The sequence below is a fragment of the Stegostoma tigrinum genome, chromosome 14, assembly GCF_030684315.1.
Source record: "Stegostoma tigrinum isolate sSteTig4 chromosome 14, sSteTig4.hap1, whole genome shotgun sequence".
NCBI lineage: Eukaryota > Metazoa > Chordata > Chondrichthyes > Orectolobiformes > Stegostomatidae > Stegostoma > Stegostoma tigrinum.
The window spans coordinates 12,049,602-12,065,382 of NC_081367.1; the positions used below are offsets into that span (position 1 = coordinate 12,049,602).

Here is a 15,781-nt window from a genome sequence, read left to right on the forward strand (position 1 = left end):
AGATGAACTGAAGAGATCAGCTACAGTGGACTGCTATTCTCTTCAGTCCTCCTGTTGGTGCAATGCTCTAGAGTGGAGCAGTGCAGTCAATTTTGAGCAACCTGGTGCCTGAAGCTGGGCAGCAAGACCACTGTTGGGAGTGGTAAATGGGAAACTGAAAGGTCCATGGCTTCAGGATGTCCTCAGGTTGAGAATGGGGATGGGAGATGGAGTGGCAGCAAATAATTGCATTAATCATTATGTGCCTCGTTACTTGTTTGGGGACCCACACAGACCATCAAGCCTGGATAGAGCAGACCCACCGACACAGAGGATCCCCCTTGCTTTGACAGTCGACAAGTAAATTCAGAATAAAATAAAGTGGGAGGTTGGGCATGTCCTGCTCCAATTCATTGCCATTTTGATGTGAGCTCCAGATTCAGTTGAATCGATCCAGGAAATCCCAGGGTTGTGCTGCAGCCATGAGATCTAACACAAAATACGCAGTCTGATACTGGAGTCAGAGAAAACACAGTGTGAAGCTGGAGAAACACAGTAGATCAAGCAGCACCAGAGGAGTAGGAAAGTTGACATTTCAGGTCAGGATCCTTCTTCAGAAGAAAGAAGGGTCCTGACCCGAAATGTCAATTTTCCTACTCCTCTGATGCTGCCTGACCTCCAGCTTCACACTGTGCTAACAAAGACTGCAAACCTTGGTCAACATATAGATTTAATGAGGTACAGCTACTCCAGGAAATAGGACATGTCACCTTTACCCAATGAGGGGCACAATAGCAACAAGTGTTTACATGCCAAATTTAACAAAGAAATTACGTGATCTGACAAAACTGGGAACAAAAACAATGAGAGGTGACTGAAATAAGATAGCAAAGTGTGAAGCTGGATCAACACAGCAGGCCAAGTGACTGAAAGGTCAATTTTAATGAGGGCTTTAAAAGTGGAGAGGTAGAGGGTTTAATAAGCAAATGGTGACGCAGAGGACCTAGACACCTGAAAACAGGAGCATCATGGGTTGGGGGAAAGTGTGTCGGGTTAGAGGGGGTTGGTGGTAGACAGAAAGGTCATCATCTGTGCAATGACAGGTATTGAGTAAGGTGCAGGACTACAGGATACCCTAAGACATGGGGACTGGGTGGATCATAAAGGGTCATAAGCCAGATGATAAACATTTGATGGAGGGTTTGGAAGCCTGAAGCAAAATTAAGTCAGCAAGGGAAAGACTGACGAGCATGTGAGGCTTGAAACGCAAAGAACCATAGGCTGCAGTGCTTTCAAATGAGCTGGCATTTCGAAAGCAGGCAGCGTGGGAGGGGTAATTTCAAAATGTCATGATAGTAGATCAGAACCCTGAGGTGCTGTTCTTTTGTGTTGAATAATTGATAAACCTACTTTTTTGGCAACTTAAGAAATCCTAGTTAAACCAGCTCCCTTTGAAGCATAAACTGATTTGGTCTGGAAGCAAGGCATTCACAAGAGCTAGGATCCTTTTTAAATTAATTGTGTTGCCACCATTCAAGAGGATAAGTGAACAAAAAAAAAGGAGACCCAGTTCATCCCTCCTCACCCAGGAACATAACAAACCAAACTTTGGAGCCAAAATAACTTGGGAACCTTTTAGGGTCTGGCACGAACAAAGACTGGAAGTAGAAGAAGTTCGTGACGATTTCATGAGTAGGACTGATGTTAGAGATGGAAAGAGGCAGTCTTTATGATGGAGAAAGACAGCACGGTAACAAACAGTCCACTGAGACTGAAAGCAGTCTATTTCAACCTGAGGTCTGGTCAGGCAGGGCAGACAATCAAAGACAATTTACCTACCATCCCACCAGCGTCCACACCCAGAAGATCATTTCATGCCATTTGCACCTCCGGCAAGATGCCACCACCAGACACATACTCCCTTTCCCCCCCTTGTCTGCCTTCTACAGGAACCATTCCCTCAGGTACACCCTGGTCCACACTTCCTTCAACCCCAACACTTCCCCACAGCCCTACGGCACCTTCCCCTGTGACCAGTGAAGATGCAACACCTGCCCATTTACCTCTTCCCTCCCCAGTATCCAAGGGCCCAAACATACTTTCCAGGTGAAGCAACACTTCATCTGCACTTCCCAGAATCTAGTCTACTGCATTTGCTGCTCACAATGTGGTCTCCTCTACATTGGGGAAATGAAGCCTAGACTGGGTGACCGCTTCACAGAACATCTATCTTCTACTCCCAAAGAAGACCCTGAACCTACCTGTTGCCTGCCACTTTAATGTATTACCCTGTTCCCTGGCCAACATCTCTGTTTCTGGCCTGCTGTAGTGTTCCAGCGAAGCTCAACACAAGCTGGAAGAACAACATCTCATTTTCCACTTGGGGACCCTACAGCCCTCCGGACTTAATATGGAATTCAATAACTTTAGGTCCTAAACTCTCCCATGTCCCAGCCCCCTACTCCACATGCCAGGCCTCATTACTACATAGCTTGCCATTACACACCCCCTGTTGTTAGTCCCTAATAGTCCCCATTAACAACTATTCACCATCCCAGCCCGATGGTTGTCAACTTTTTGTATGTCCAACTGCTCTTCTCTCTCTCTAGGTTCTATCTTATTGTTTACTCCCTACTCCATCCCCCTCCCTTTTTTCTGCATATAAACTGACATTTTCCCAGCCACCATTAATTCTGTGGAAGGGCAAAAGATCTAAAAAACATTTACTTTGTTTTGTTTTCCTTCACATGTGCTGCCAGACCTGCTGATCTTTTCCAGCAACTTTATTTTTGAAACAGAGACAATGGTGTGGAGTTGGTAGCTGGAGATGAAGATATTGGCTTTTATTTTTCCAATGTTTTAACCAGAGGAAATGCCAATCAGAAGGCTGGACAAGTATTTGGACAGCCCAGAGTCTACATAGCAAGTAGAGAGGCTGTATCAGTGTATTGGGGGAGCTCATCTTTTGTCTGTGGCAGATGTTGCCACGGGGTATTATTTATGAAGGAAAACCATAAAATAAGGATAACGTGACACTGTTTGAGCTTTAACTGGTGTGAAGTACTTCCCTGCAGAGCCAACTTGCAGAAGCATTGAGCTATAAATGACTGTTGTCCATACCAAGTTTTACTCGAAATCGACCTCCTTTAAATACACAATGAGCAGCAGTCAGCACCCAAAACTGATGAATCAGCACACCACCACAGATGAATTTTCCACTTGCATTCATAAGAAGGACCTGTCAGCAACAGACACAGTGGCCATATGGATATTAAACACAAATTCAAAACATAAGTAAGGATCATTCAAGAAATTCAAATGAAAAGCACTCCCTATAGTGACTAAGAAAAGCACAAGGCTGACCCCCAACTCAATCCATTCCCAGTGAAACAATTCATTGCAAGCACAAGAAAACAGTGCCTATCACATGCCCCTGAACCCATAAAATCTGCCACTCCCAAGGTCTAATTTATTTTTGTTAGAGGATCGAATGAACAAAATTATCAATGATCAAGTCATTGAGTTCAATTGGTTCAATGGCTTGATTCAGGGATGCAGTTTTGCTCTGTTACTGACTGATTCTAGGTTGGAAAATAAGAAGTTAATGTTGCCAGTTTTATTGTCAAGTATGTCCCACCCACATCATTTTTAGACACAGATATGGCGCACTGGATTGTGAATTTCCATCTCCACGTCTCCACGTCTTGATGCCTCAGAAAGGCAGCCAACATCATTGGAGACCGCTCCCAACCTGATTATAATGCCTTCCAGCCTATTCCATCAGGCAGAAGATACAAAAGCCTAAAACACTTGGACAAAAAGGTTCAAGAACAACTTCTTTGTCACTGTTATTAGACTTCTGAATGGACCTCACAAATTTCAAATCTGATGTTGATTTTGTGTTGGAGTGAAAGGCACACAGCTCTGAGACTGTTCTCTCACTACAGTAACAGATATACGGGAACACCTCAGTGCCATGAAAAAATCTGCCTTAAAATTAATATACACCTCTTAATTTGCAGAGGACTAATGCTCACCTGGATCTTGAAAGCAACGAGATCTTACCTGCCACGGACTGCCACCTTTCGGCATTACCCTCCCTTTTATGATTCGTGGGCCCAGTGGGTGCCCTTCTCCTTTGATCATGCCCCTGCTGTTTGCGTTACCAGGGCCTGGACCTTTGCCTTCGCCTTTCTCATTTCCTTTCATCTTTCCATTTCCTTTTGCATTGTAATGGCCTTGCAGCACTTGAATTCCTTTCAGTAGCCCACAAGGATATTTATCTGCAACATCAAATGTCACATACAACAATCTAATGCTTTTGGTGGTGAATTAATGGCTGTTTACAAAGACACTTAAAGTAGAGATTGAAGTCATATAACTATGGCATGCCACCCAGTACAGCAAGTACATATGCATGTTTACAGCTTTATAATTGCTAATATCCACCTTTTCACGAGAAAACACATGCACCATAATTTGCAATTACAGGTACTCATGTGACTCAATATATGTCGCAAAGCAAATTATCATTCATTGACAGTACTGTGTGTTACCGCAAGTCAGTATAACTTCTTCCAGTCTCTGCAAATACACTGCATTCAGTCTTTAATTGCACATAATTTCTGGCTGTCCCCTGGTATCTATTCATTCATAGGCTGATATTCCTTCTCTGGGGGTTATCATTTTCACAGTTCATGCTGTTGCCTTGGTAACTGCTGTTTGTAAGCAATCATTTATTTTTCATTTTTGGGACAATATACCGAAATGGAAGTCAGATTGCTTATGTTGCTCAAATACCAGTGTTTTTGCAACCTGAAAATCATGCCCCAGACAATTTTGGCTGTGGCAGATAACATTGCTTCCTGAAGCAGTGAGGGACAGAATTTGAGACTGAGTAGCACCAACAGTTTTTTTGAGTTAAGGAAATTCTGCATGGCAACAGCCCTCTGACTGGTTAAGCTACAGTGTATACAGAGTTCTAAATCCCAAGGCAGGAGGGGGAGACACCCAGAGCCTGGAAACTGAAAGCATCCGTGTCCCTCTCTCTTTTCCTGCGTGATCGAAAAAAAACCCCAAAAATCTTAAAAGAAAGAATGTTATCAAGAAAAGACCTGGGTCCACTGGATTAATTAGCAAAGTGAACAGTGACCACTGCTTTACAGACAACAGCAGGTCATTAGTGCTAACAATCAAAAGAACTTTGTGAGACAATTTAAACTACTTTTGAAATCTGGAATTTTTGTGTTTTGATACCCTGGCATTATCATCATAAGTTGATTCTAATGAATTCTGCTACTTGTTCTGTGACCCAGTAACACTGCATGTCCTTAGCAACCAGTGATCCCCACATCCCATGAATTAATAAAATGGATATAGAAGATGACTGGTTTAGCCAATCACCATCAGGCTAGACAACATAAAGCACTATCAAGCCCTGTTGTCACTTGCTAAAAAGCAGCAGAAACGTGAAGAATGAACTGTCTCAAATTTATACAGACATTGCTGCTGCTCACCTGATGCATTGCAGGAGATTCCATCTTCACTTAGTTTGTAGCCAGCTGCACATGAACACTCCCGTCTGTTTCTCTCTGGAATTTCACGGCAAAAATGAGCGCAGTAACCGTAATTGTCAGAGCAGTTTGTTGCCAGCAGTACTGCAATCATAAAGGGGTGAGATGAAATGTTTTTCCTTCAAGTAATAGAAATAAACAAAATGCAAAATATAGCAGTTACTAATGCGCTTCCTGCACATGGCAGGGCTGAGGTTAAACTGTTTTCTATGGATAGCATTACACCATATGCGTACACTGTATTACTTGACAATGCAGCTTAAATGTCCCAAGATATAATAATAGCACTTTACTCAGTTAGAGGCTAACTGGTCTCAACTGATACAAAGACAGAAACCGCTGAAGAAACTCAGCAGTGGTAGCATCTGTGGAGAGGCAGAGTTAACATTTGAGTTCAGTGATCCTTCATCAGACAGTACCTCCTGCCTCTGTGTTAGATCTCCAGCAATAGTAGTTCTTTGTTTCATTTCCATGGTTTCACTTATTTGTGTGCTAAGAAGTCAGACAGCTAATTCTTTGAACATGTAAGCACCTTTATTTTTGGTAAAGCACAGAAACTTTATATGAGGAACACAATTATTACCCAATCATGAGTGTATTGTATTACATACAGACCCCAGTGGTATTACGTACAGTGTGAGACTTGAAATCCAGTCACAATTGGTAAGTCAACTTTGGCCACTTATAGTTGCAACAGAAGCAAGTTAGGGGTCGAGGGACGAACACGGTCTCCAGCAACTGAACCATGATTTAAATATTCTACTGATCAAGCGTCTCAAATTTAACCACAATTTTACTTTTAATATCTGTAAGCCGTGTCTCTCAGGGCTCAGGCAAAAGTGGCAGAGAAGGACTAGATTCATCACGTTATGTGCCTTAACAGAAGGACTACTTGCCCCAGATCTCCAGGGAATCTCATTTCCTTTCTTCAATACTTGATCAATCCCCACCTTCCTTACACGCTCTCGCAAGCCTATAATCTTCTCCCTGTCCTGTTGCTCCTTCATCTCTCCTACTGTTCTCTCTGCTCTACATGTGCAGACTGGAGATATGGGCCTCCCCACTTAACAGCAATTCATCTCTGAAACTGGTTGCCCACTGTTAGGAAAATAGGACAAAGACCTTCTGCTGTTAAATCAGGTAACGCCTCCAGATCGTCCAGATACGGTTCGAGTTAGATTTCTTTAACTTTTCACCTTCTCCATGGGTTTTCAGGTTAACGCTACAATCTCAGTCAATTGACAACCGTTGCCTGAAAACAACTTCAACTGGAAAAGTTTATTTAAGTACATACAGCCTTGCAGAGGTAGTCTTATAAGGTGTGAATTCGGAGAGTCCTGATGGCAGTTCTGTACTTATTCTAGGGTGCTCTCATTAGATAGGGTAAGTTCTCACATAAAATTGTGGTTTCATTCCTGAGTATCGCAACTTTAAGTGAAACGACATGAAGTGAATTTGAGGTGCCCCGTAGAAACAAATATTAAAGTCAGAAATAGGTTTCTTTAGATATTTGACCAAAAAAGCACAATGTACACGTTGAAACACTGTAACATATTGTGTCTTCCTAGCAGAAATAACTGCCAAATTAATACACGTCATGAAGTAGAAAACAAAAATCAACACAGTATGCTCCCAGTACAATACTTTAAAAAAAAACACACACTCACTGTATCTTTCAGATTGAACCAGGCTCCATCCGCAGTAGGCAACAGTCAGAGTAGGGTGCGGGAAAGTTCCTGCACAGACCAACTTCTGACAGTAGATGGAGCACAATTTCTGAACAAGGCAGCAGCTTAGCTAATCAGAGAGGGCAGGAACCAAGGCCACAACAAGGATAGAAGGAGACAAGACTCAGGGAGAAGAAAGCAAGGCCAATGGCAGGGCAAGCTAGGAGGAAATCAAAGCCAAGGGTGAGGATACAAGTGTAAGAGGGAAGTAAATCTGAGAGGCAAGGTTTACCGAGTTGGGAGAGATGAAACAACCTTGCATCATAAAATACCAACACACTTTGTGATGGTGTGGAAGATCTGGTGTTGGACTGGCATGGACAAGGTTAAAAATCACACAACACCAGGTTATAGTCCAACAGGTTTATTTGAAAGCACAAGCTTTCGGAGTCTTGCTCCTTCCTTAGGTGTCAGTGAGAGAGGTGGCATCAGACACAGAATTTATAAGAAAAAGATCAAAGGGACATAGAACTGATGCAAATGTATTGAACAAACCCAAGGTGGCTGTTAAATCTTGAATCAGTTAGGAAGGATTAATATGCAAATACCAGAATTTCTTTCAAGTCACTGCCCTGAGATAACTGAAGGCTTTACTAGTATACCAGATGGGGGTCACCTCAGGTCAGACAGTGCATTTTAGGTGTGAAGCTTTGTTTAGAATCTGGCTGTGTATTAATTTGGAGTCAGACTGGTTTTATTTCCAAAGTAGGAATTTATAAAATGCCACATTGACTGTCTACAAATTATGTGCTTTTAGCACAAAATATCTGCAATTACAGATCTTCAAATGCAAATTCACCCCATAGATTCATGTGTATGTGTGTGGGGGTGAGAGAGATAGAGAGATGGGGTAAGAGAGAGTGTGTGTGCTTGTGCGCTTGACAGCGTGTAACAGCGTGTGTGTACGAGAGAGGTTCTGTGAGTGTGAATGTGTGAGAGAGCGTGTGTGTGAGAGAGAGAGAGAGCGTGTGTGTGAGAGAGAGAGAGAGCGTGTGTGTGAGAGAGAGTGTGTGTGTGTGTGTGTGTGTATATACAGTGCAGTGGACTTACTTGTCGTGCGGCATGAACCCAAGATCCCAGTTCAGGCCGTGCTCACAGGTACGGAATTTGGCTATTAGCCTCTGCTCGGTGATGCTGCATTGTTGTCTGTCCCAAAGTCCACCTTGGAGGATGTTTGCCCAAAGATCCAAGGCAGGGATGACCTTGACCACTGAAGTGTTTCTCCCCTTGGAGGAAGCATTCCTGTCTGGAGTTTGTCTCGCAGTGTCCATTCATCTGTTGCCGTAGTGTCTGCATGATTTCGCCAATATACTACACCTCACGGCATCCTTGCTTGCAGCGTATGAGATAGATACATTGGCCAAGTCACATGAGTAGCTGTCATGTGCATGGTGGGTGGCATTCCCACGTGTGATGGTAGTATCCATGTTGAAGATCTGATAGGTCTTGCAGAGGTTACAATGGCAGGGTTGTGTAGTGTTGTAGTCGAAGCTGTCCTGAAGTTTGGGTAGTTTGCTGCAAACAATGGTCTGTTTAAGGTCTGGCGGTTGTTTGAAGGAAAGAAATGGAGGTGTAGGGAAGATCTTGGTGAGGTGCTCATCTTCATTGATAACGTGCTGAAGGCTGCGAAGAACTTAGTGTAGTTTCTTTGCTCCTGGGAAGTACTGGACAGCAAAGGGCACCCTATCAGTTGTATCCCATGTCTGTCTTCTGAGGAGGTCGTTGCAGTTTTTCACTGAGGCATGTCGGAATAGGCGCTCGATGTGTTAAGCATTGTATCCTGTTCCTATGAGGGCATCCTTCAGCATCTTTAGGTGTCTGTCACGTTCCTCCTCATCGCACCAGATCCTGTGTATGCATAGGGCTTATCCCTAGGAGATGGCTTCTTTAACATGTTTAAGGTGGAAGCTAGAGAAGTGCAGCATCATGAGGTTATCCGTGGGCTTGAGGTACTGAAGTGTCCGTACTTGATGGAGATGCGTGTGTCTAAGCATGAGACTGATTCTGAACAGCAGTTCGTGGTAAGTTGATAAAAGCCAGAAGAACAGCGGATGCTGAAAATCAGGAACAAAAACAAAGTTGCTGGAAAAGCTCAGCAGGTCTGGCAGCATCTGTGAAGGTGATGCTGTGAAGGTTCACGGACCCGAAACATTAACTTTGTTTTCTCCTTCACAGATGCTGCTAGACTTCCAAGATAAGTTGATGGTGGGATGAAACTTGTCAATATCACTATGAGCAGAGATAATGGGAACTGCAGATGCTGGAGAATCCAAGTTAACAAAGTGTGGAGCTGGATGGACACAGCAGGCCAAGCAGCATCTCAGGAGCACAAAAGCTGACGTTTCAGAGGGTCTAGGCCCGAAATGTCAGCTTTTGTGCTCCTGAGATGCTGCTTGGCCTTCTGTGTTCATCCAGCTTCACACTTTGATATCACTATGAGCTTGTTACAATGATTCTTTGCCATGAGCTCAAAGGAAGAAAATGTCGTCAATGTATCTGGTGTGGGTCAGAGGTTCTGTGCAGCAAAAAAGTATTATTCAAACTTGTGCATGAAAATGTTGGCACATTGGGTGAGCAAATCCGGTCCCCTTGCTGTTCCCTGTGTTTAGATGAAGAATCAGTTGTTGAAGGTGAAGATGTTATGGTTGAGAATGAAGTGGACAAGTTATAGGATGGCGCCTGGGAATTGTTGGTATTGAGTACTGAGGCTGTTGCGGCAATGCTGTCGTTATGGGCGATGCTGGTGTAGAGTGTCAAAACGTCTAGTGTGATGAGGGCTATTCCTGGTTCGACTGCTCCATGGCTGTTGAGTTTCTACAAGAAATCTGCAGTGTTGTGACAGAAACTGGGTTTCCCTGTACAGTGCCATCAACATAGCCAGAGGTTCTCATACAGGGTCCCAATGCCTGATATGATGCGATGTCAAGGTATGTTGGCTTTGTGTATTTTCGGAAGGCAGTAGCAGTGTCCTACACAAGAGGTGTGTGGGATAAGAGTGCGTAGGGTACTGTGAAGGACTGGATCAAAAGTCGTAATCAGTCCGTTGAGTTCACGAGTGTGTTCTTTGGTCAGATTGGCAGGTAGTTGTCTGTAGTGTTCCTGGTTGCCTGTGTGCTTCCGTGTGATAGTCTCTTCTATTCTGTCTTTCGATGGCTCCTCCTTTGTCTGCTGGTTTGATGACAATGTTACAACTGGTCTTGAGAACAGGGATGGCATTGTGATATGCCTGGTAGCGTTACACTACCTTGTGAGTGTGGCTGATAAATCTGGTATTCACATGTTTTCTGATGGCTTGTGCATACCTGTCAGTAGCCCTCTGGAGGGGTGGAGGTTTCCAATTTGGCTCCTTCTTTGGCCACTCCACCATGGATCTCTCTGTCGATTGGTCTGGTTTGTGGGTTATCTCATCGGGCATGCTGCTGAAACCTTGGAAGAATTCCTGGAGTTTCATTTGTTTGATGAATTCTTCTGGGCCTGCTGTGAGAGCGATGGGCTCCATTTTGATGGTGAGGCAGAAAATTGAGCCCTCGGCTGAGAACTTTGATCTGGTCGAAGGATAAGTTGACAACAGATTTCTCCATTGTGGTACCAGTTTCAACTGTTGTACCAGGGGAAACTTGGCTACTGGTGGTGGTGATGCCAAGTTTCTCCAGTTTCGCGTTCTTGGTATACATGTAGGCGGTGTCATCCCGCCACCTCGTCTGCTTGGCAGAGTCCAATGAGGACAGCCTCAAGCGGGATCTTAGGCTCATGTCGCACTACAGGTGACCCCATCACATTATACACACTCACACTGTCTCTCTTACGCATGCACTCACATTCTCTCTCTCTCTCTCTCTCACACACACACACACACACACACACACACACACACACACACACTCTCACAAAAACACACACACAGACACTATCTCATACACACACACTCTCGCGTTCTCACTCTCGCGCACGCACTCTTGCGTTCTCGCTCGCGTGCGCACGCACTCCCACATACATGCGTGCGCACTCGCTCTCTCTCTTCCCCCATCACGCACTCTCGCTCTCTCTCCACCCCTCACACGCTCTCGCTCCCTCTCTCTCCACCCCTCACACGCTCTCGCTCCCTCTCTCTCCACCCCTCACACGCTCTCGCTCCCTCTCTCTCCCCATCACGCGCTCTTGCTCCCTCCCCCTCATGCGCTCTCGCTCCCTCTCCCTCACGCGCTCTCGCTCCCTCTCCCTCACGCGCTCTCGCTCCCTCTCCCTCACGCGGTCTCACTCCCTCTCTCTCCCTCCCTCACGCGCTCTCGCTCCCTCTCTCTCTCTCTCTCACACCCTCTCGCTCTCTCTCTCTCACACCCTCTCGCTCTCTCTCTCTCTCACACCCTCTTGCTCTCTCTCTCTCACACACACACACACACACACACACACACACACACACACACACACACACACACACATATAAACCTATGGGGTGAATTTGCATTTGCAAAAAGCACACAACTTATAGACAGTCAACATGGCGTTTTATAAATTCCTACTTCAGAAATAAAACCAGTCTGACTCCAAGTTAATACACAGCCAGATTCTAAACAGGGCTTCGCACCTAAAATGCATTATCTGACGTGAGGTGACCCCTCTGGTATACTGATAAAAACTATAGTTATCTTGGGTCAGTGACTTGAAAGAAATTCTGGTATTTGCATATTAATCCTTTCTAACTGATTAAAGATTTAACAGCCATATTAGGTTTGTTCAATACATTTGCATCAATCCTATGACCCTTTGATCTTTTGCTTATAAATTCTGTGTCTGATGCCACCTCTCTCACTGGCACCTGAGGAAGGAGCGAGTGAGAGCGATGGGCTCCATTTGAAAGCTTGTGTTTTCAAATAAACCTGTTGATAATAACCTGGTGTTGTCTGATTTTTTTTAAACGTAATTTGAGGAAACATGCCTTAAAAATAAAGTTATGGTAAAAGAAATTAACATCAAGCAGGCAACAGAACCAAGTACTTACACTGTAGAATTATCACCATTTAACATTTGCTGTACACAAACATGGTTGTTGATATTATCCGATAGAAGGACAACTTAAATTCAAATAACAAAGAATGTAAACTTTACCATATTGGCACTGAGGGCCATCAAATTCCTCAGCACAGTGACATTGGTAGCCACCAATCAAATCTTGGCAAGTAGCATTATTGAGACATAAATCAGGGTCGCACTGATCACCATCTATAACAGAAATATTGAAGAAATTCTGAGATCCTTGACAAATGCAGATGTTTAGTTTATGGATGTCATTTTTTTGGTTTTTAGGAATTTAGCGACCTGTCCTTTGTTATGACTTAACTGGCAAGAATGCGTCAAGAACTGTACCCACTGTTTAACAAGCCACTACAAAACGTTTGAATGTATAAAATCCAACGAGACTGCCAAAATGACCAATATGCCTGATCGACTGCCACTCAGGGCAAAAAAACAAAAATAGAAAATAATGTATTTATTGGAACACACTTAATTTTACAAAATAAAATGGAAAAGGAAGGATACCTAATCTATCACTACACAATTTAAACTAGTCATTTAAAATCCCCAAAAACACAGTCAATCACGATTAAGACCGACAAAAGACTCATGATTTAGCATGTTATGGATTGAAAAAGAATATAGACGGAGTAAATAAAAAAATCTAGAAAACAAGTAGCAAGTTAGTTTCTCAGGTTTTTTTGATTTTTAGCAACGTTGATGCACTGTTGTCTGTTAGGTGATGTTTGTTCTTTGATTCTATGGTTATCTGATGCATCTAGGTCTTATGTTGGTTGAATTCTCTCACAGGTAGAGATGCCAGAAAGTCTCCAGCAACAAATATTTGGCTTCCTTTCTCTGCAGACCCCTGCTGAAGGAGGAGTAAAATGACCTCAGTGACATTGAGGGGATAACTTCTAACCCGCAAATGAAACACTGAACATTAGTGTGCAAAAGAACCTTGTGCCAGCAATAAAAAAAATTAGAAGAAATCTAAGAAAACAATTAATAAAATCTTGTGGTCCAGACTGATGCTATTGAACTGTGTTTCACAGATTTTATTTGCATTTAATATCTGTGCCTTGACTTTCCTTGTGGGTGTGACTATTTGCAAATGGTGGAATTTAAGAAGGATAGATTTTAAGTTATAGAATTCTAAGACACCAATTAGATATAGAACTGGCTCAAAGTTAGGAACCAGAGGGTGGTGGATGGTTGCTTTTCAAACTGGAGGCCTGTGACCAGCAGTGTGCCATGGGAATCGGTGCTAGGTCCACTGATTTTTGTCATTTATTTAAATGATTTGGATGTGAACGTAGGAAGTATGGTTATTTGTATAAGTTTGCAGATGACACCAAAGTTAGTTGTGTAGTGGACAATGAAGAAGGTTACCTCAGAGTACCTTGATCAGTGGACCTTGATCAAATGGGCCGATGGGCTGAGGAGTGGCAGATGCAGTTTAATTCAGATAAATGTGAGGTATGGCATTTTGGAAAGGCAATTCAGGATAGGACTTAAATAGTTAACGGTAAGGTCCTGAGGAGCATTATTGATCAAGAGACCTTGGAGTGCAGGTTCATAGTTCCTTGAAAGTGGAATCATAGGTAGATAGGGGAGTGAAGGTGGCATTTGGTACACTTGCCTTTATGGGTCAGTATCTTGAGTGTAGGAGTTGGGAGGTCACGGTATTGGACATTAGTGAGGCCACTATTGGAATACTGTGTTCAGTTCTGGTCTCCCTTGTATGGGAACTATGTCGTAAAACTTTGAAAGGGTTTGGAAAAGATTTCCAAGGATGTTGTCTGAGTTTCTAACACTCAACTTTGGACAACGAACCTCTGTCACCATTGTAAGTAAGACAGCTGGGCAAAGACTGATAGAATGCTCTTGTCTTGTGTTTATAACTTTTATACAGTCTCACTTAGCGTATCATGTCCTTTTCAAGACGTTGTCTTTTCAACATACAACTAAAAGGTCATTGCAGAAATCCTGCTTCTCTCACATTAATAATATTGCCCCTAGTATTGAAGTCCCTCCTTCCAAGGAAAAGGCACTTGCTATTCACCTTATCAGTGCCCCTCATTATTTTATAAACCTCTACAAAGTTAACCCTCAACATCCTATGCTCCAGTGAAAGAAGTCCCAGCCTATCCAACCTCTTCTTGTAGCTTCCATTCCTTGGAAATCTCTTCTAAATCCTCTCCAATTTAATAATTTCCTCCCTAAAGCAGGACAAACAGAACTGTACACAGTATTCCAGAAGAGGCCTTGATAACGGCCTGTACAACATCCCATTTTTTGTGACCAAGGAATATTAATCTAAATTAATCTAATTCTTTCCCGATATTTCATTTGCTATTCCTACTGATGGATATTCACGTGCAACAAGTTTACTAATATTTCTTACGGGAAAGTTATTTTTAGTATCAAATAAAGAAAATTGAAGGACTTGTTAAAAAATACTCTAGTTACTGAAAAACACTCTGTAGACGTGGTGGATATGGTATTCTGGTTTAAGCGGCGTTTTGTATAACAGGGCTGTGGAAGGTAGTATTCCCATAGACTGTTATATACAGATAATTCTTTAGTGTGTAATAATGCATATCCAGTGAACTGCCAAGTGAGAAAAGATTATGGTCAACCTGCCGCCCTGCATCTAATACTTCAGAGTGAACAAACCTCTAGGTGAAAATGGGTGGATTTCGGCCATCAAATGCCAGATTATTTTACTAAAAGAAGCACAAGCACAAACAAAGTATAGAGGGTCATCAATGTGAGTCAGAATTCAATTTCATTCTCTGTACCAAATATGGAAATCCTCTTTTAAAAGAGACATACTTAACGTTTAATAAGTTATTTTGCGAAAGATAAAAAAGTGAATTCCCTAATTGAGTGTTAATTGTTCGGGATCTCACCTGTGGTAACGTTAATAGGGCTGGACCGAAAGAATGAATGTTTGGAGAAACACAGTAGAATATGTCTCTCTCTGAATAACAAATTGTAAATTTGCAGTCATTCACTGCATTGTTACCTGAATTTGGACAAGCTTGGGTCACAAAAGGGACATTGAGGGTAGCAGGGGAACTAACTCCATTCAGCAGCACTAAATACAAGACAATGCCACATAGGTTAGGTTGGTGACGAGCCAGACAAGCTCTAATAAGATTACTGTTTCCTATATACTGTGCAGTTTCAGCTGGTTAAGTTCCCAAACTGTGGCCCCAAAAATCTGCGCCCAATTTCTGTCAAGACTTCTAAAATCACACAGTCAATAAAAACGCAAGTATTTGATGGAAGACTTTGCCTAGTTAAAAGGAATTGGTTTTCATTTTTATTTGAACAGCTGAGAAAGTAATTTCACAACTGTGCTTTGCCGCATTTTTAGGTATATGTCACACAAATCAATTTCATTCCTCGTACTCTTAGCATAGGATGCATCATTACATTGTGGAATGATAAATCTGTACAATACTGACACAGAAATCTAAT

At 42.8% G+C, this 15,781-nt stretch overlaps 1 protein-coding gene across 1 annotated transcript in view; it reads right to left on the reverse strand.

Annotated features, from left to right (window-relative positions):
• Window positions 1-15,781, reverse strand: part of LOC125458035 (uncharacterized) — a 65,480-nt gene that overhangs the window by 38,990 nt on the left and 10,709 nt on the right. Inside the window, exons 5-8 of the mRNA XM_048542912.2 lie at window positions 12,386-12,499; window positions 5,496-5,636; window positions 4,045-4,262; window positions 3,100-3,217 (exon numbers count right to left, since the gene is read on the reverse strand). Of these exons, the coding sequence (XP_048398869.2) occupies window positions 3,100-3,217; window positions 4,045-4,262; window positions 5,496-5,636; window positions 12,386-12,499 (591 nt within the window). The remainder of the gene's footprint in view (window positions 1-3,099; window positions 3,218-4,044; window positions 4,263-5,495; window positions 5,637-12,385; window positions 12,500-15,781) is intronic.